At 41.1% G+C, this 21130-nt stretch overlaps 1 protein-coding gene across 4 annotated transcripts in view; it reads right to left on the reverse strand.

The window, feature by feature from the left end:
- ARHGAP26 (Rho GTPase activating protein 26) overlaps window positions 1–21130 on the reverse strand; it is a 436434-nt gene that overhangs the window by 102148 nt on the left and 313156 nt on the right. For all 4 annotated transcript variants that reach the window (XM_032336318.1, XM_032336320.1, XM_032336319.1 and 1 more), the window contains exon 18: window positions 4307–4466. In XM_032336318.1, the coding sequence (XP_032192209.1) occupies window positions 4307–4466 (160 nt within the window). The remainder of the gene's footprint in view (window positions 1–4306; window positions 4467–21130) is intronic.

Here is a 21130-nt window from a genome sequence, read left to right on the forward strand (position 1 = left end):
ATTACATGGCTCATTTTTTGCATATCTATCTCAACATTTAATATTTTATTCAAGAAAAGATCAAATTACAAAAAGTATTATTTTGGGAGGGAGGACATGTGACATTCAAAAACAAACTTGAGCTCTATTTTCTGGGCCCTTTGTTAAGAGTGCTAAAAACAATGGTTTAGTTATTAAACCTTACTTCATGCCAGATTCTTGGCTAAGTCCTTTACATATTGTACCTTATTTAATCCTCAGAGAAAACCAATTGAAGGAAAGTGGCAAACTGGCTAGTTGATCATCAAATTCTCTTCCCCTAGCTCTGAGCACATAGTTAGCTTGCTTCTCCAGCCTTCCTTATAGTTAGATGTCATCATGGGACTGACTTCTGACTGACAGAATATGGAAGAAAATAGGGAAAGCCTCCTCTGTGCTTAGTCCATACAATCTTTCCCAGTCTTACAGACTCCCTCATTTCCCCCGACTAGTTGACTGCAGAGATCTGCAGAGCAGAGGGCGGAGCCACCAGATGGAAGGCACCTGGACTGCTTTATTACCACCTTTGTAATACCCACAGAGAACTATTTTGTGACCAAGAGACAAACTTCTATCCTCCTGAGTCACTGATATTTGGGGGTTATTTTTTTCCAGCAGTTAGACTGTACCGAAAGTACTTTTATGAGCACAGAGAGCTTAGGTAATCTTCTCATGGTCACATAACTAGAAAGAGGTGACAGATTTGCATCCAGATGGTTTCTCTGTAGAAAACATTTTTAACTGCTATTCAATTATATTCCTTTTTTACAGGTTCTCATATATCACATAAAGTTTACCTATACCTGATTTAATTATATCTGAGGGAGGTGGTTAGATGGAGGTCCAAATTTTGGAATAGAGAAAAGATAATTTCTTCAAATAAATCATTTGATTTCCTATCTCTTTATTAACCATGTAAAAGGGGGCCATGCCCTAAACAACTTTGCAGGATACTTGTTACTTTGGGAAAGTTATATTCAGAGCTTCTTCTTCTTCTTCTTTTTTTTTTTTAAGATTTAATTTATTTATTTATTTGAGAGAGAGACAGTGAGAGAGAGCATGAGAGGCGAGAAGGTCAGAGGGAGAAGCAGACTCCCCATGGAGCTGGGAGCCTGATGCGGGACTCGATCCCAGGACTCCGGAACCGGGACCTGAGCCGAAGGCAGTTGCTTAACCAACTGAGCCACCCAGGTGCCCTCAGAGCTTCTTTAGTAGTAATTAATGCTCCACAGCAAATTACCTCAAAAACTTAGTGGCTTAAAGCATTTAGCATTTCTCCCAGGTTCTATGAGTCAGGAATTCAGGAGGGGCTGAGCTCACTGGTTTCTTAAGAGTTTGTACACAGGTACAGTTGGGGCTGCATCATCCGAAGGACTGAACAGGACTAAATGATTGACATCCAAAGTGGTTCACTCACATAGTGGCCCAATTGGTCTGCTTGTTGGTAGGAAGCCGCACTTTTGCCCCACAGGGTTGCGTGACTGCCATTACAACGTGATGGCTTGCCTCCCCCAGAGTGAGCAAGTCCAGAAGTCAAAGCAAATGCCGCAAGTTCTTATTTGATCTCTCTCCATTAGTTTTGCAATTTCCTATTAATCACATTGGGATCAATACTGGGATCCCCTATTCAGAGAGGGGAACACACAGAGCAGCGGATACCAGGAGACCAGGGTCACTTGGAGCCATTCTGGAGGCCAGATACCACAGGAGCCCATTTGTTCAACATATACATACTGAGTGCCTACTGAGGACCTGGGGACAAAGCAGTGAACAAAACAGACACAAGTCCTGCATATATCCAAGTGTATATATCCAAAGAAAGAAGCATATATCCAAATGGAGGTCAGAAAGGCAACATATTTAATCACTAGGCAAATTATGTGCTATACTAGGAAGCACGAAGTGCTATGGAGAGATAAAACAGTATCAGGGAGAAGGGGAATTCTGGAGTTGGGACTATATGCAATTTTAAATAGAGAGGTTTTGGACTCTTGTTTTTAGGGAGGTTTTTGATCACTGCTTCAATCTTGTTACTGGTTATTGGTCTACTCAGGTTGTCAATTTCTTCCTGTTTCAGTCTTGGTTTATAGGTTTCCAGGAATGCAACCATTTCTTCCAGGTTGCTTAATTTATTGGCATATAGCTGTTAATAAAAATTTGTAATGACTGTTTCCATTTCCTTGTTGTTAGTCATGATCTCTCCCCTTTCATTCATTATTTTATTAATTTGGGTCATTTCTCTTTTCTTTTGGATAAGTCTGGCCAGTGGTTTATTGATCTTATTAATTTTTTCAAAGAACCAGCTTCTAGTTTCATTGATGTATTCTACAGTATTTCTGGTTTCTAATTCACTGATTTCTTTGCTCTAATCTTAATTATTTCCCTTCTCGTGCATGGGTTAGACTTAATTTGTTGTTGATTCTCCAGTTTTTTAAGGTGTAAAGATAGTTTGTGTATTTTGGATTTTTCTATTTTTTTGAGTGAGGCTATGATACTTTATGCAGAAAACCCAAAAGTGAACCATGAAAGACTATGGACTCTGAAAAACAAACTGAGGGTTTTAGAGGGCATTGGGGTGGGGGATGGGTTAGCCCAGTGACAGGTATTAAGGAGGGCACGTATTGGATGGAGCACTGGGTGTTATGCACAAACAATGAATCATGGAACACTACATCAAAAACTAAAGATGTACTGTATGGTGACTAACATAATAAAAAAAAATAATAATAATAAATAAATAGAGAGGTCTACATAGGCCTCACTTAGAAGGCCTAAAAGAGGTGAGGAAGTATGCTCTTAAGTTACACGGAGGAAGACTATTCCAAGTACTGGAAAGAACAACTGCAAAAGCCTTGAGGTGGGCATGCTGCAATGTGTAAGAACAGCAAGCAGTCAAAGCAGCCACAGGAGTGAAGTAAAATAGCAGGCCATAGATGAGATGAGGTAAGTAACAGAGGCAAGAGCAGAGCCTGGGTAGGACCTTCCAGGTTCTTGTAAGGGCTCTGACTTTCACGCCCTGACACAGGAAGCCACGGAAAGTTCTTAGCAGACAAATGATATAATTTGATTTAGTACTTTAAAAATTCCACTCTGGTGGCTGTTATCAAAATAGACAGGCCAAGGGGTGCTTAGGTGGCTCAGTCGGTTAAGCATCTGCCTTCGGCTCAGGTCAGGATCCCAAGGTCCTGGGATCAAGCCCTACATCAGGCTCCTTGCTCAACCAGGAGCCTGCTTCTCTCTCTGCCTGCTGCTCCCCCTGCTTGTGCTCTCTCTCTCCCTCTCTTTCTGACAAATAAATGAATAAAATCTTTAAAAAAAAAAATTGGCCAAGGGTAGGAGAAGGGAATAAATTAGGATGCTGTTGTTATATCGAGACAAGAGATGATGATGGCTTATGTTAGAGTATTTTCAGTGCAGACAAGTGATAAAAAGTGGTCTGATTACAGATTCAGTTTGCAGGTTATCTAACACAGTTAAATCACCATCCTAGGTCGAGTTTTCAATTAGGATGGACAACATTTTAAAATTATTTTTTATTATGTCCCAGCACTGTGGCTGTCAAATGGTGTTTTAGGGACCCCTCTAAGTTCTGAGAGACTTCTTAAGGATGTGCTACTAGAAACTAAGGTGGGACAGATGTATAAAAATTCACGGCCCCCACCCAAGTTTTCTAAGGGCAGCTCTGTGTTGATATACTTTATTATGTGAGACGAGGGAGATCATTTTAAGAAGGACAAGAAACTCCAGTGCCCTAAAAGAAAAGACAAACTCCCCCCAACATACACACAGTATGAAAAATTACACCATTTAGAGAATGGGAGGGTAAACTACAGATAAGGAAAAATATATGCACTATAGGTAATAAAAAGTTTACTCTCCCTAATATTAAGGGAAAAAAACTCAAATTCATGAGAAGACAACCATGTAAAAAATGAGTAAGGGGCATTTTCTAAAGGAAGCTCGTCAGAGTCCCTCCTTCATTGGATTATTATGAGGATACAGTTACAACCCATATAAAGCACTTAGCACAGTGCTCAGTACAGAAGAAATGTTCAACCAATGTTGCCCACCATTATCACTACCATAACCACCACTGCTGTCCTACTCTCCATTTGGTACCTGTTGCCATGACAAGATGATGACCATCACCGACATCACCAACCATCAGCAGCAGCTTCATGGTGTAAGAGGCATTAGCAATAGGAACCTGCACCAAACTGAATGCCATTTCCAACTCGGCTTTCCCCCAAGGAAAATTCTTCACTCACAGTAACCAGTGATATATTACCTTTTCATGATTTTCTATTAGGATCTCAATAACAATATTCTGAAACTTGATGTCCATGATGGCTGCTACTGTTTCTTCCTGAGGACGCAGCAGGGTAGGTCCAAACACCACGCCAAGGTTTGCCACTGTCATCAAATTCTGCTTGTGGTTGTTAGCAACACTGGGAGGAAGGAAAAGAAAAGGCACAGATGAGAGAAAGACAGTACAAATAGATAGCTGACTTCCCCGTGCCTTCCCTATCTTCAGACTCCTCATCTGATAGGAGCCAGACTGTGGGACATCTTAAGATGTCTTCGAGTCCAAAGAGAGACTTCTCTACTTGTAATTTTTGTCCTCCAGTTTTCAAAAATCTTCAGTACTCAGCTATTTTGCTCTTTCAGGACATGACACTCCTTTACCCAATTTTGTTTTGCCTACCAACCAACCAACAGCCAACCAACCAACAGCCAACCAACCAACCAAAGCAGCTGCCCTCCAAAATGTGAAAGTTTGCACATCTGAATGCCTGCTCTGCAAATCCAGCTAAGTGCTCATCTCTCTTAGTTATGACTTTTATACTTTGCTGCTGGTTAAACCATTGTGATCTTTAGCATTTTCTCTAATGCAAATATAAAAACTCTTGATGGCTTTAGCACATTTGTAAATACAGGCATGAAACAGACCTAATTTTTAAGATGAAAAGATCTTGGGAAATTCAGCACTTTAGGCTCAGAGTATTAAACCCCATTGCATTAAACATGTGGCTTACATTAAGGGAAACATGTGGCATAAACAAATAAAAATGCACTACCATGTATCCGTGTGTATGGCTGTGTTTATACTGTCACTTATACTCAAAGTCTGAGGAACACACAGGGTCAGCAGTAGCTATATCTAAGTAATCTGCTAAATACATACATAACGTATTTTTGGGTAAATACTACTCAAAACATGAGTATGAACTCCAAACCTGACCACTATGACCTAGCCATAAAACTCAATTATTCATTTGTGGGCCCTGTGTTTAAAAATATACAAATAATCTACTGAAAACAAATAAGTTAAAAGTTAAGCCCAATTTAGTATTGTTAAGAAAATATCAGGGTCTTCCCTAAATCACCTGTTAGAAAAAGGAAACTATTCATTACTAGAGACTAGAGAGAAATTGGACAGAGATAGCAGTTTGCACAGACATACCTCCCTAGCATTTGGTGCTATTTATAGAGAGTTGTTTTTTTTTTTTCACACAATTCTATAAATGCCTGTACTGTTTCTCTTGAATACTTCTATTTTGTAGGAGGAGAAGACGTTCTACTGCCTTAAGTGCTGGTTGTGAAACTGAGACTTCACTGAAATTACTACACCAACCAATTTTATCAACAGATATAGACCTTTCTATAATTTTCTAGGGCTAAAAGTCTAATACCATAAAAACTGTCTCCATTGAAAGGGGCAGGGAGTAGTTAGGTCTGTCAAATTTTAACCGTCGAACCAGCCAGGTACTAAGAAAATTTGTTTTTTCACTGCTAAGCAAGTAGAGCTGCCACTGATGTACTGGCCTATTTCTGGTCCACATAAAAATATTTTGCAAACATTTTTTGAGTCTTGGTGGAATGTCTTGATTTACTTACATAGCTTCCCATCTACCCAGAGCTGTATCATGTTTCTGAAAGCATTATGCAAAGGGCCAAGTTCTTACCCATCAAGGGAGAAAGACTTTGGTTCTGTAACTCAGTCGATCAGCAAGTATGCCTATTTACAGGCTGCTAGTAACATCACTCCTTTCATCATGGACTCCTATGTGCAGGAAGTAAATTCTGTGCCCTTATACTTCCCCCTCCCAAATGAGCAAAGTCATTAGACTTACCCTGCCAGCCACAAAAGTCTCTTGTGTAAATGAGTCAACAAGCTATTTATGTATGAAAGTACTTTTAAATTGGAGACCAATATAAAAACATATGGTTTGGATGATGATCACTTTTTACCATCAACACTACATCTGACTTAACCCACAGCCTCCTAACTAGGATCTGACTAGCATCTCTAGGGTCGGCTTTATCCTGACTGCCACCATCAGTTTGCTTATAATGCAACTATGATTAAGTCATTCCTCTGCTAAAAACTACAATGGCCTCAAACCTTACTGGGTTGTTGGGAGACAACACAATGACACAGCGTGTATAAAGTGTTTAGCAATGCTGCTATTGTTTGACTGTTCTGATAATGATTATATACACTTGATGGGCTCCATTGTCTTTAATGTAAAGCCCAGACTCTATTGAAGTAATACACCTTTTCCCAACTCACCCCTAAGCCCTCCTCTGTCACCTCCCAACTCTGGGTCTCTGGACAAATGATTCAATGTCTAAGCTTTGGGCTCATCTTTGAAGGGGAGGGAAGGTGAATAATATGTCTACTTCATGAGGGGGTTGCACAGATTAAATATTAATGTGGGGGAAACACAGTGATTATTATTATAGTAATTTACTATCCATCCTCTTCCCACTTTCCCACCTATCTGCCTTTGTCACTCCACTGCTTAGAGTGTTCTCTTACTCTTCTCAAATGGCCCCCTCCTTTCTGAAGTCTCTGTTCAGTCTTTCTCCAATCCTCCAGCTCTCAATGGAGCCAGAAGTATTACCTTTATTACATGTTAGTAATGTCTCTACCACTGCCTTAGGATAGAGACTGCGCTGAATTTAGGTGGTAACACTAGCACTGAGCACAGTGTCTGGCCCAGGAGAGGTCCAACAAATGTTCTTGAGGTGTTAAATGGAATGTATTTGGGTACGCATAAAACAAATGTTTCCAATTCAGCCACTTACTCATAAAACCTTCAATTATTATTGATGATTTTTGGGGGCAAATATATCTCAACTATTCCAACCTCCCTTTTCAAAGTCTGGAGCTGTGTTTCATTTCTTAGATTTAATTAATGAATAACAATTACTCTAATTTGCAGGCCCCAATGCTCAAAGGCATTGGGAAAAAAGGTACAGTGATTCTAGATAAGCAACTCTGAATATAAGAAGGCTTGAGGCCACTACCCAACATAATTCATTTCCTTTTTAACGATCCATTTTATTTTAGAACCTAAAAACACATTGATCTAAGGCTTATGAAACTTTTTAGGGAGGAAAGTCGTAACTTTTGTAACTAACTACCATTATCTTTTAGCATACTGAAGTAATAAATTGATCTGTCACTTGATTATTACTGCTCACAAGTTCATATGGCTATGTTCATTACTCTAGAATGAATTATTAATGGCTTGAGATCTCTATGTATCCTGGGGAGAGAGGCATAGACTTCAGCCTCTACTGGCACCAGCCATCCATTATAGCTTGACAAATTTGCAGATGTGTGGGAGGCAGGCTGGCAGAGCACTGGGAAGGCTGGTCCAGCAGAGGCCATGGGATTCATTCATTAGTGAGGTCTGTAAAACACTGAGAGCCTGCTTTCTGGGTTGGTAATTGAGCTGCTTGAGTTCTTCCTCACGTAGTCCAGAGTGTCATGTTGAGTCTTGACAAGAAACAAAAGTTTCTTGTGCATTGCACATTCCACTGAAGGAGTCTTTGACATGCCTTTCAGTTCCTTAGGTTCACATGAACTTTTCTGTCCATGGGTGCCTTCTGCACAAACTGCCAATTCTACAGGCTTCCTTTACAGCTTGCAGAAACACAGTTAAACATGTGATTTCAACCTGGGGGAGACCCAGGTCTTTTTGTGACCACTGAGTTTGTTAAATGAGCTGAAAAGCAGGCCATCTCCTTAAGAGAATGCCTTCAGGGCAGTTGTTGGGGGACTGGCACCCCATGTTCCCAGAAGTTCCCTCATGAAATGTAATTAATGAGAAGAGCACGTTCCAAGGAAAATGGCCATGGCAGAGGGTCCTCATTTACCTTTGTGAAAAGAAAAATGGGTGAGGACTCTGGATTGTCTGATGACCTTTGAGAGGTGGAAGGAGGTAAATCATTTCCAGATGAGGATGGTGATGGAGAGTGTTATGAGAGGAAGAGAGAGAAGTCAACTCCTTTGGGCCTTGTAATGCAGTGCCCCCGTGCTGTTATAGGGATCACATCTGTTTTCCTGTTGTTTAAATGAGAGCCATGACTGTGCAAGTGCTAAGCAGTGCTTTTTAACCAGACTGGTCCTGACGTCCGCCAACAAAACATAAGCTTATTTTTACTGCATTTGCAAGCTTCCATCTTGAGGCCTGAAGTGCTGTGTCAAGGAAGGAGTATCAAGGCTAAGTCCTAGGCTCCACTGGACACAATGTGGTGACAGGTTAGTTCTCCTTGCAGTGGACTACATGGCTGGTATAACAGCACAGAGACACTTGCCTGCTATGCTGTTCTTCATGTTCCAAGGTTACATAATGATCCCAATTTCCACTTGAAGGGTGTTTTAGAGTTTCGAAGGAACTCTGCAACAACGTTTTATGTTTATTTGACCTTCGTGGTATCTCAAAAACACAAAGCTTTCTGACAATGTCCCATGGTAGGGAACACATTTCCCTATGTAATATTTCACTTAGGACATGCATACATAAACAGAAAGTCACACACACAAACCAGAAACAAAAATTTCAGGAATAATAAGGGTGATGAGTGTTGGTATTTTCGATTCTATTCAATCCTCAATCAGTTTCACGCCCCACTAGTGTGTCACGACTTAAAATTTGAAAAATGCTACTCTACCCGTATCGAGTACAAATATTATGTCCAATTTACAAATATGGAAAAAAAATGGCTAAAGGAGACAGTAAGGCACATTAAGCATAGTTGTTGGAGTCAGACAGATATTCCCAGCTGGAAGACAGCAGACAAGTCACTTGTCATTTCCAAACTTGTGTTTTCACCTGTAAAACAGGAGCAGTAATACCTACCTCGTCAAGTTTTAAGGCTGATTAAGTAAGATTAGGTGAATAAATCTCTTGGCCTGAAATAATGGCTTAATAAAAGAGCTGCTGATGTTCACGGTGGCAGTCAAGGCAGTGGTGATGATAATGGGAGAAGTAGCAGCAACTGCCAATTTAAAGTCATAGTGTTTGGTGCTGTCACTTGGTATCCTGTGCAGGAACCTTGAAGGACTTGCTTCTACCTAGGGCAAAGAGCCCTCACTCCTCCACCTATATTTCAGGACTTCTGACCCCGTCTCTTTGTATTTCTTCTCTTATTATCCTTTTGTTTTTCTTTCTTCCTTTTTAAAAATTACAAAATACATCAAAACTTTAGAAAAGTTCAGAAGATAGTATTACTTATTTTCCATACTTCCCTCCAAGAATCTCTCCCATAAGAGACTGGGAGCCTTACAACCAACAGCAAACCCACCAAGCTCACTTGGCCTTTAGGAGCACAGCTTTGTCCCTGGCCTGCTTTGCAAGTTCTCCCCATCCAAAGCTCACCTCCCTGCAAAGCCTGGCTCCAGACATTCCTCTGCCTGGAGGCCACACAGAGTTCGGTCCTCTAAATGATTATGTTCACAGTCATTCTATGGGATATTTCTACACCAACTGTTACCTCCTCTCACGAGCATCTCTGGACTGGGGGCTGGATCATGATCTGAAGGACATCCATTGGAGCACACAGGCAGGCAGGACTAGGTAGGCCCCGGGGTTACCTATTCCGAAAGTGGTTGGGCGGGCGGGCACTGAAGCTATCATCAGTATCACTCTTCTCTCTACTAACATCCACAGGCAGAGAAGCTCTAAGCTCTGGGGCTGAGAAGGGTGAGCTGGAGATGAAGCTTTGGAACTATACTTTTTTTGTGGCCAACAAGTCAGATTTAATTTTCAGGACAGGTATTGTGGTTTCTTTCAACAACTTCAAATTCATCCTTAGTCTATAATGAGGAGTGGTGAGGGGAATCCCTGCTCCCAGTGGCTACAAGTTCCCTAGTAAGTCAGCCATTGTGTGTGTGTGTGTGTGTGTGTGTGTGTGTGTGTGGCCTGGATACCACCAGGACTTGGTAAGACTGGACCAGTCTAAATGGTGCTGGGGAGGCCTGTGCCAAAGAAACCCATCAGAGCCATAAATATAGATTTGCTGGGTTGTCCCAATGGCTGGCTCCAGAAATAGAGTTTAAAATAAATTGTTCTGTGTACTGACTGGGGTCGTGCTCACCCGTCAACATCCTTCTGGGAATAGTCACCCAGTGAGGAGCCATACTTAATGCTTTGAGCAATTCAGTTAGTGCTTATGGTGGATATAATCTTTAAGAGAACCCTTTGAGGTGGGTAGGCAAGGCTACTGCTGCCATTTTACAGATGATGAAATGAAGGTGCTGGGAAGTTAGGTAATTTGCCTGAGGCTACAAGGCCTACAAAGGGCAGAGCCAGGAGAGGAAGCCCATACTCTTCACCATGGCACTTTGTAATTCCCAAACCACTTAGGGTCAGTTCAGCCTAGGCTAAAAGAGGCAAGTTTTTCCTTAGAAAACTCAACCAAAAATGAATATACAGAGAAGTTAACATATTTGAGCCTGTGGTAAGTAAAGTAGTGAATGTAACAAAAAAACAAAAAAATGCTGTTCCTACATTTATCACTCAAATTACAAAATTAGAAGAAGAGAAAAAAAAAAACCCCAAAACTTAGGAGATAAAGTATTTATGCCTTTGAGAATGATACTGGACTAACCACTGTTTCTTCTCCTTTCCTGCAGTGAAAATGGCTGCATGCCTGACACAATCATGGAAATGGGGAAAGACCCCTCAAATCTGAGGGCATTCCATTTGTGGCTGGCTGGCACAGACAGCTTCTTCCTAATGATGAAAGAGTATCAGCACTGTAAGACTGAGAGAGAAGAGCAAATTGAAATCAACAACAACAACAACAACAACCAAAAAACAAAACAATGAACAGGAGTGGCTGGAAGGATAGTTTCCCAACCACACCTTCTCCACCCAACACCAAAGACAATTATGGCCATATGTCCATCCATCCAGACTGCACTGCTTTTATCCAAGGTCTCAAAGCTTTGTGAATAACTTCCAGTGTCTTCTCTGCTTTTAGTGAAATGTATAAAGTGTATTTCAGATGAGTGAACCTCACTGCTAAGGTGTTAAGTATTGCCCAGTTCCATATATGTCAACTCCATTACCTGCTTACAAGAAGCACACTTGGTGCTAAGAACTCTTCACACAAAAGGAAAAGAGTGTGCAACCAGCTCTATTTCCACTCTGGTTTCCTCCAATGCAACACTACTACCTATTTAAAACCCACCAAAGAATTCTGACTATTTTCAATTTCAAGACGTAAACCCTGGCATGGCCTTCAAGATTCTGGAATGGCCCACCTAACCTTTCCAGGTCCTTTGCCACCATGTCTCCTTTGCTCATCAATCTGTGGGCTAAAAATCTCTTTAGGATTGGAAGCCTTCCTTTATCATGCTGATCTCTTCACCAGGGAAGCTCTGCAGCCCCTCTTGATCTGGCTCTTTACTACTTACCACTCTTGCTTCCTCAGGGAGGTCATTCTAGACACTCTGTACTAGGCCGGGTATCTTATTACAATGCTAATTCCTCAATTCTCCTTCTTGGCACTTACTGAATTAGGTCATCATTCATGGAATTGTCATTGTCTGTCTTCCCCACTGATTCCAAGAGAAAAGAGATGGCAGTAATCTCCCTCAATGCCACACCCCCAGGGCCTAGATAGGGTTTGTCCATATCAGATATTGTAGGGGGGAAGGGACATGAACACACTTTGGGAGGCCACCTTTATCTAAGGGTATCAAGGCTCAGCTGCACTAAATGTCTGGTGTAGACGTCCTTGTAACCTATTGGGGTCTTAGAGTTTGCCAAGCTGGGGATAGCTGTTGGAGTAGCCAGAGCAGCTCACCTTGACCGTGAAGGCATATAACAAACCACACAGTTCTTGCCCACACTGCTAATCTGGAAGGTATGAAGACCTTAAAATATTCATAGGGTAAGATTATCATTATTACATGCATTACCTAATATGCATTATATAATATATTGTAAGCTCATGATATTACACCAATCTCCTTTTAATATACTTACAAAACCTTCTGGAATAGTGTCTCCTGTGTCTTTTTCTTTTGTCATCCCTTCCTAAAAACCTCCCGTACTTCTTGCCTATCTCCAAATATGAAAATGGTCATCAATAATAACAGCAACTCAGCACTTACTCTAAGTCAGGAATGAAGCACTCATTCGATTATCTCATTTGATCTTTACAATAACTCTACAAGGTAACTTCTACTACTGTCCCACATGAAGTAGTTAATGCTAAAAACTCAGCAATTTGTCCAAGGTCACATATCAAATAAGTGGTAGAGATGGAATCCGAAGCCAGGGAGTCTACCGGGTGTTTGATTCCAGAGCTACTGCTCTTACATGCTGTGGGACAATGCTGTGTGTGTGTGTGTGTGTGTGTGTGTGTGTGTGTGGTGTGGTGGTGGTGGTGGTGGTGTGTGTGTGTGTGTGTGTGTGTCCTGTGTGTACAGGTTGCCATTTTGTCCTATGTGCCTCTCTTCTTTTCTACAAAGCCTAACCTTAAAGAGATCATGAGTAAAAGAAGAACCTGATTATTTTTAAAAGGATGTTTGGAAAGCAAAAAAGAGTATCAGGTTCATCGCTGCCCATCAACATTATAAAAACTAAACTGTTCTATTGGTAGAAAACTGATCTGGGTCATGGGAATTATTGGCCCCTTTCAGAATAGGCTAGGTTTTGTTAAGAATGAGAATTTTACTTTTGCTAAGCTGCCTCATCTTCTGAAACTAGTCACAGTCATTTAAAGACTAACAACAGGCCAATCTGAGCTCATTTGTCCTGTCCTATTCAACTAGCCACTTGCTGGTTGAATAGTCTCACACACAAAGAAGGCACATGCCTTCCATCCAGGTGTTAACTGGTGAGCTTTCCCCTCTCTGGTCATGGTCAGTTCAGGTTCTAGCTTGTAGCTATATTCTAGGACCCAGTTCACATGCCTGGATGGGGAGGAACTGCACTCATGTTAAAAAAAAAATCTACAGGGAGGCTGGCCCACAGAACCCTTCTTCCTGGAAAATTACTTAACTATTTCAAATTGTACAACAATTTGAAACATTCTCAAGTCCAATGGAATTACCATTTTCAAAGCATTTTAGATTTTCTAAGGTCATTTCACATTCATTACCAATGATTTATTTATTCTGAAGCTTACATTCTCCAATCAAGATAGAGATGCCAGAACATAAAAGAGGAGGTTTAAAAGTTGCCTCTGTGCAAGCCAACCTGATGGTACCAAGTACGGCAACTCTATCAGTTCCTGTTGGTGGCAACACCTTCCTTCAGTGGGTTAGCCTTATCATCTTTAGGGAAGCACTGTCCAAAAAGTCAGATCATAGAGAAGTTGCCTGAGGACTTTCTATCCGAGGGAAGAGGTACAAGGTGACCCAGAACAGAGGCCAATAGTGTACCATGTATTTTTCAATGATCAAATATTTTCGATTGTCCACTATGTGCCAGGGACTGCTTTAGGTGCTAGAGATAGAACAGTGAACAAAACAGACACTTGCCCAAATTTCCCCCTGTAAGAAGCTTACATTATTTTGGGGTAGGACAGACAATAAAAAAATAAAATATATGGTGGGAAGGGACAATTGAGGGACTATTAACAATGTAAGACAGGGTGGTCAGGGAAGGTATCACTGTGAAAGAGACATACACAAACAACCTGGAGGAGGGAAGAAAGCATGCCACACAAATCTCGCAGATCTCTGGGAAGAAAGCTACCAAGAGCAAACAAAAGATGCAGATACCTCAGGGAGGAACATGTGTGGCATGCTGGCACAACCCGAGGAAAGCCAGTGAGTGTGCTTGACACATAGTGAGCATGGGGGAAAGTATTAGGAGAAGTCAGACAGGCAATGGACTTGGGCCTGGCAAATCCTATAAAACTTTAAGAGCTTTGTTCTTGACTCAATGAGATGAAAAGCAATGAGAAAATTCTGATCAGAGGGATAACAATACCTGTCACCCCTCCTTGTAGATTCAGAAAGGTCTCAGTTACTAAGACTTTTAGGCTCAAACTCCATAAAATATGAGACAGAAGAACTTCACAAACCAGCATAAAACACATTCAGAGAATTTAAGACCTGTAAAGACTATAATACAGCACTTTTCTGACTTAGCTGAGTAACTAAAATCTATCAGGCACTGCGCCTTTGACCTATGTCTGTGTTAACATGGTTAAGTCTGTGAGGTTGATCCACATTTTTCCCTTAGTCATTATGCTGACCTCCACTAGGAAGCTGGCGGAAGAACAGAATGTTGAGACAAACATGAAATGAAGGCCTAGAGTAACAGCCTCTAGGTGCTAGTTCACCTATTACTCAACTAGCAGTCACCCACAAACAGCACCAATATTAAACATGTCATTATAAAGCCCACTGAATTCAGCCATCTTTACTACCTTTAATTCATTGAAATAAATAGTAGTCTTTTTTAAAAATTTTTTTAAAATTTATTTTTTATTTATTTTCAGCATAACAGTATTCATTATTTTTTCACCACACCCAGTGCTTCATGCAATCTGTGCCCTCTATAATACCCACCACCTGGTACCCCAACCTCCCACCCTCCAATAGTAATCTTCTGAAGCCAGATCCTTTTACTAGTCCCATTTTACAGATCAAGAGACAGGGACGAAAGGGGCTAAGTCAAAGGTTAAGCAAATGGCCCTTCATCATGTGGCTTAGCTCCAACCATAACAGTGGCTGTGACACTAAGCAGTCAGACCTCCTCACGTCCTATGATATGCAAAGCCTCATTTTTTATGGGAAGGACCACATTCCTTCCCGGAGGGCAAACCAAGATTCCAAATCCACAGATGGGATTATGACAGAGCTGCAGAGTAAGAGACTGACAGATTGACAGAAAAAAAAATATGCAGGCACATGACATACATACATACATGCTGGGTCATCTATCTCCTTTCACGGAGACATTTTAAATCAGAAAAACAACTCATCATGCATATTTTTGAAAATGAGGGTACTTTCACCCCCAAAAAGGAAACAGACAGAAAATTGCATTCCTTACTGTGAGTGTGAAACAAATCGAGAGGCCAAGGTTGAAAGAGCTGGCTTCATTTTAAGGGCCCATGTACCAAAATGACTAAAATTTACAAGCTTACATGAGCTATAACCAAACTTATGAATTCCATGTGTATATTCAACTAAGAGGAAAAAATAATTATTTCAGTGTGTCCTAAAGAGTTCATGGCTCTTCATGTATAAGAACCAACACCCCATGGGAATGTTCTGGAGATCAGACAGTATTCACAATGATAGAAGTCCCAGATCTCTAACATCCATGAAGTGTTGTTTCACCAGAACATCAACATTCTCTATGTTCATGTGTCCAACGCTAAAGAATAGAATTCCAAAAGACAACATGCTTTCCATAGCCCATAAAAGACCGAAAAAAATCTGAGTGGGTTACCCCTTCATATGTCTCCCCACTTTTGAACTTTGGAGCCAACCTCTCTTATTTCCTTGCTGCACTACACCGTTATCTTCTTAAATTTCCATGTAAGCTCAAGCCTAAATGGAACAGTAGCTACTCTTATTTATTTACATGTATAAAATAATTATGTTTATATGTAGCGGTATATGTTTGAGTAAGAGTGAACACAAACCATTCTGTTGTAATACTGCCTTAATCACAAAAATAGATACATCAGGGAATTATGCCAATAGAGTTCTTAACTTCAATGCATGCCTGGCAAAATCTGATTTCTCTTCCCCATAGGCAGCACAAAACTAGAAACTCCTTGAATTCTGCTTCTTTGGAAGCAAATTCTAGAACAAAGTGCAGTGTCAAGCAGGAACTAGGGATCCAATGTGAGAAACCCAACCTGTCGTCAGGCAGAGAACAGCAGGGAGTATCTGGTAACAGAGATGCCAAATGATTTAAACAGTGGAGTGGAGATCTGCATTCCTGATCCCAACATTCAGGCTCTGGGAGAGTGTCACTCGCAAAGCCCAAACCCAACATCCTTCAGTGGGGAAATCAAAGTGTTTAATGACAAAGTTCTGGAATGCTTTCACTTGTGAAGGCCTCAAAGCTTGACACCTTATCTGCTGTCACCTTGCTTTGCTAGGCTCATTGGGAAAGGTGGTGAAGAATGCCAAGCAGTGCAGGCTTAAGAAGCACTTCAGGGACACCAGGGTGCACAATTCCCAATAGAAAAGCCAGCAACGGCTGACTTTAGCAAACTAATCTGGATCATTTATAAATCCTCAGAGATGAAAGAACTTAATGTGAACATCAGATCCTCAAGTAACTCCAAACTCCTCACTGTAGCCCACATGACTATTATGCTGCCTATCTCTCCAACCTGCTGTCATGCCTTTCTGTCCTCATTTATAGCTCCCAACTACCAGGGCCTTCTGCGTATTCCTAAATGAACCACATCTGCCACATCCCCTCCTCCTTATGGACTGAACACCTACGACATGCCGTGACTTCTAGGCCCTGGGATATAGCAGTGAACTGGACTGAAAAGATTCTTCCTTCAATATACTGGCACTGCATTCCAATTAGGAAGACAGAAAATACATAAGAACACAATAAGAATGTGAGGCTGAGAAAGTGGTAAGAAGAAATAAACAGGGGTGTGTGATCCAAACTGGTGAGAAGGACCAACTGAGGTGAGCTAGGGAATGCCTCTCCCTAAGGGGAGACATGTGAGCTGAGCTCTTCCATTAAAGAGTTCAGTCTAGAAGTCTGTGAATTAGGAGAAGACCACAAATCATACACACAAACACATGCAATTAAGAAGTCCTATCTTCAAACCCAGGCATCAGTGATGACCACCAGAGACCTCTTTAGAAGTTATATTCTAGAATTCACTTCCTTTCCATGGGCATTCTGAAGTCTGTGTCAAGAGCTGTTTAGCACAGCTGAAAGCACCAGAATCTTTGCCACCCCTATGTTGTCCCACATGACACTAAGAATGCCTTGTGGCTTCTGGCTACCCCCCAGACCACCCCCCGCAACCCCCCCCAACTCCGCAGCAATTCATCTCTATTACCCCAATCCAGTTATGAAGTGGCTCCTCCTAAAAACAAGTGGCTAATAGATTTACTGTTCAGTTTTGCAAAGGGAAGGTCACCTTCCTAAAATTCACATAGCAAAAGATAACTGTTGAATTGTGCCTCCCTTTGGTTGGGTTATGTAAAAAGCTATGTAATCATTAAACAGGACGGGAAACAAGCAAAAGAGTAAGCCTTTAAAAAAGATCATTTTTGTTTGGAAAACTTGAGGGGAGAAAAAAGCAAGGTTCGAAAGTCCTGCTACTCTATGAAAGGTCAGGGTTTAGAGTTCACTCTAAAAATATCAGAAAAGTCATCTGTACTTGCACTCACCTAAACAAGTCTTTTCCATGAATTGGTATCTAAGGGCAAAAAACTGGTGTAAATAGCAAACGGCTTCAACAAAGAATTAGTGCATCCACTCTTTCCTGCTTCGTGAAGCCTCCATGCACGTGAAAGCTCTTCAGGCTCTGGACAGGAGGCCTGCAGCTAGCTGTATCTGGGGTATCAGAGGCAAGAGCATGTGGCCATGACTCAGGGGTGTGAACCACACTGCTCAGCCAAGCACAGGTAGCATTTTTGGGCACACGGCTCTATGCATCTCCCTTGAGGACCACGGCAGTGCAAGGCTATGACCCATGACTACACATACACAAACCCCCATGTGGGTAGCACACTCCCTTACATATGCACACATGTGTGACTCCCATAGGGGTGGACCCAGGACACACAAACAGGGGTAAACTTATGAAACATGCTTCTGTCTTCCTGAAGAAGAATCAGTAATTGTCATCAGATGTCAATTTTGTCCTTAGGGTAGTGGCCATTTAAAAAAATCTGTCCTTTACTTTTTCTCTTAGTGTTTGTCATTCAGGAAAAAAAGCCCAAGACAAAAGTTTTCCTTTTTTTCTTTTTCAGTATTACAAGGGAAAAGCATTCATTACAGAATAACTGAAAAAGATGGAAAAGCACAAAGAAAATAAAAATCACCTGTAATTTGCAAAATCAGAAAAAATTAAATTTCATCCGATGTTTTAAAATATGGATATTATTATGCCTATGCTTTTCCCAGGCATACACACACAAACACTCATACCTGAAAACAATGTGGAATCATGTTGCTTGCACATAATTTTACAACCTGTTTTTACTGCTTTACCATGAACTTTTCAAATATCATCTATTGCCTTGCTCAACATATTTATGGTTGTATAGTATTCCACTATATGGCCTTTCCATAATATATTTACGACATTAAATATTAGACATTCAGATTGTTTTTCATGTTTTGTTTCCAGTAATAGTTCAGTAAACCTATATACAAATAAATGTTTTTGTTCAACTTTACTCATCTAGAATTAATTCACAGAAACAGAATTCCTGGATGAAAGGGTATAAAAACTTTTAATATGTATTACCAAACTGTCACCTAAAAAATCTTTATCAATTTATATTCTCACCTAGAATATTTCACTATGTCTGTTCCTCTGGACCCTAAGGCATTATTATTTTCAAGTTTTTAATAAGTAATAAGCAGTATCATGTCTCTCTGGCTTTAAGTTGCATTTCTTTTATTGTTAATGATACAGCCCTTTTTCTCAATGTTTATTGATCCAGTGACTTTATTAAGGGCCCAGACATAATAATCAGTCTCTAGGCAGGCAGAACAAAAGTAACAGCTAAATAATAAGACATACCAAAGATGACCTCCTCTATTTTTAAAGATAAATACAGCTCTACATCTATTAAGGTGTTCCTGTACTTATAATCCAGCTATCTTTCATGAAATTTAATGGGGATGAAAAATATTACTGAGCTATCAAACTCCTCTCTATGAATCTGGATAATGGTTATTTTCCCTGGCTCAATATTTGGTACTAGAGTATAATCCTGGGGTCTACTTCAGAACCACAAATGAAAACAGTCAGAAAGGAAATGACCTAATACCCTCCTCACCTGGTTTGTAACTACCGCAAAGATAAACGCCATACCTGTTTTATTTATCAACGTATGCCCAGGACATGGCAGAACAAGTACTTAATAAATATTTGTTAGAACTATTTTCAGGCTGGTGGCCAAAGGACTTGCAGGAACCTAAGCTTCAGAATATCTATCCCACTGATTTCAAAATATCCCTCCTCATCCCAGTGAGTGTTGTCACACTTCGGAGGCACCACGTAAATGTCTGTGGCTGCCAAAGTCCACACAAGAATCGTATTACTACCCCCATCTACTTCACAGGGATGCTGTAAGGACAAAGCAAGGAAGAGGGGTGAAAAAAGCTTTGAACACTACCCAGCACTGTGCACAGCAGGACGGTGGTCGTGGTGATGATGATGATGGTGACGGGGAGGAGGACAAATCTAAACGGAAGGCTCAGAGAGGCAGAAATGATGAAGAGATGGCAGAGAATGGTATGAGTGAAGCAGGCTGTGGTGAGAAATCCAGCTTTCATGAGCAGTGTACCGGGAGTCTCTCTGCATCGAGCCTGGACAAGTAATGCAACATACACAGTGTAAGCGGACCACGACATCCTAAAAGCCAACTTTGAATTGTAGGCCATGGCTGTGGGACTCTTCTTTATTACTCAAGAGTCCTTTATAGATTTTCTCTTGGTCTAGAGTGTTCTGCAGCTCCTCCAGGATGTGTGTCTGTATAGCTTTAGTTTTGCTTCTCCTTTTGAAAGGTGCCCTGACTATTGAATCTGTTTCTGATCTCTAGATTTAAGGGGCAGCAGGAAGTCAGTGATTAGCAGAACTAAGCATTATTGGGCAGGCTTTATTAGGCTCAGCATTCTGAGCTAGGAGGGAACAAAATAAAATACCTATGATAAGAACTCGCTCTATGAAAGAGTTAAAAAAAAAAAAAAAAAAGGAAGCATGCTTGGGGGCCATTATTGAGGTCTGTGGTGAAGGTGAACCTCTGAAAGTGGCTGAGGTGGCGTTTCTAGGAAGACCTGACAGGGAAGACTTACATGCTGATAACTCCCAGCTGAGCAGACTGGCATTTACCAGGAGGGAGCCCCATGCCTGAGCTGCATCAAGGGGAAAGAAGAGGGTGGAGGAAGAAGGCTTGCATCTGCCTGCATGAAGCAGAGGAGTCTTCTCACGCAGGTGCCTACTGTACTGAATCGGATCTTTGTGATGGATGGAGGGGGGCTTAGAGGCCTGTATCCTGGACTTACAGCTCTGCTGTCTCAGAGCTCTCTATGCAGCTCAGAAGCAAAACCAAACACCAACCTACCGATCTGTACATAACATAGAGTCTGAATTATGAAAAATGGCAGTAATCACTTGAAGAAAGCATGCTGGAGGCTACCACTGCTCCTGGGTACTGATCCACACTCTCTAGACTCCTGTACTGCCAGCGCCACTGAGCCCCACCCCCAGACTAGCACCTGTTGCCATGGCAGCTGCTCTAACCCCTCCCAGGAAGGGCACACGCCAAGCCATTTTGAAAATAAAAAGCTTTTATGTTTCATGACTACCTCCTCTCCAGCTTCTCTCTCTGTCTTGTCCAGTTAAATTCTAGGTAGTGTACACAGCAGAAAATGAAATGTGGCCATTTCAATTACAGCACTGACAAAAAAAAATTAATAATCTAGTTTCCAGACAGAGGGGGATAGGAAAAAACTGTTCAAAGCAACAGTGTGTGTGATTGAGTTAGGAAAAGAATAAAAATGAAAAGTAATTAAAGAAAGACATTTTCTGAAGCACATTAGATCTGACCTGCACCGAAGCTGAGGAAGACAAAGGGGGAGAAATCAGTAATGGTGATGGGTAATAACAGAGAGTTGCT

Source organism: Mustela erminea, chromosome 3 (assembly GCF_009829155.1).
Source record: "Mustela erminea isolate mMusErm1 chromosome 3, mMusErm1.Pri, whole genome shotgun sequence".
NCBI lineage: Eukaryota > Metazoa > Chordata > Mammalia > Carnivora > Mustelidae > Mustela > Mustela erminea.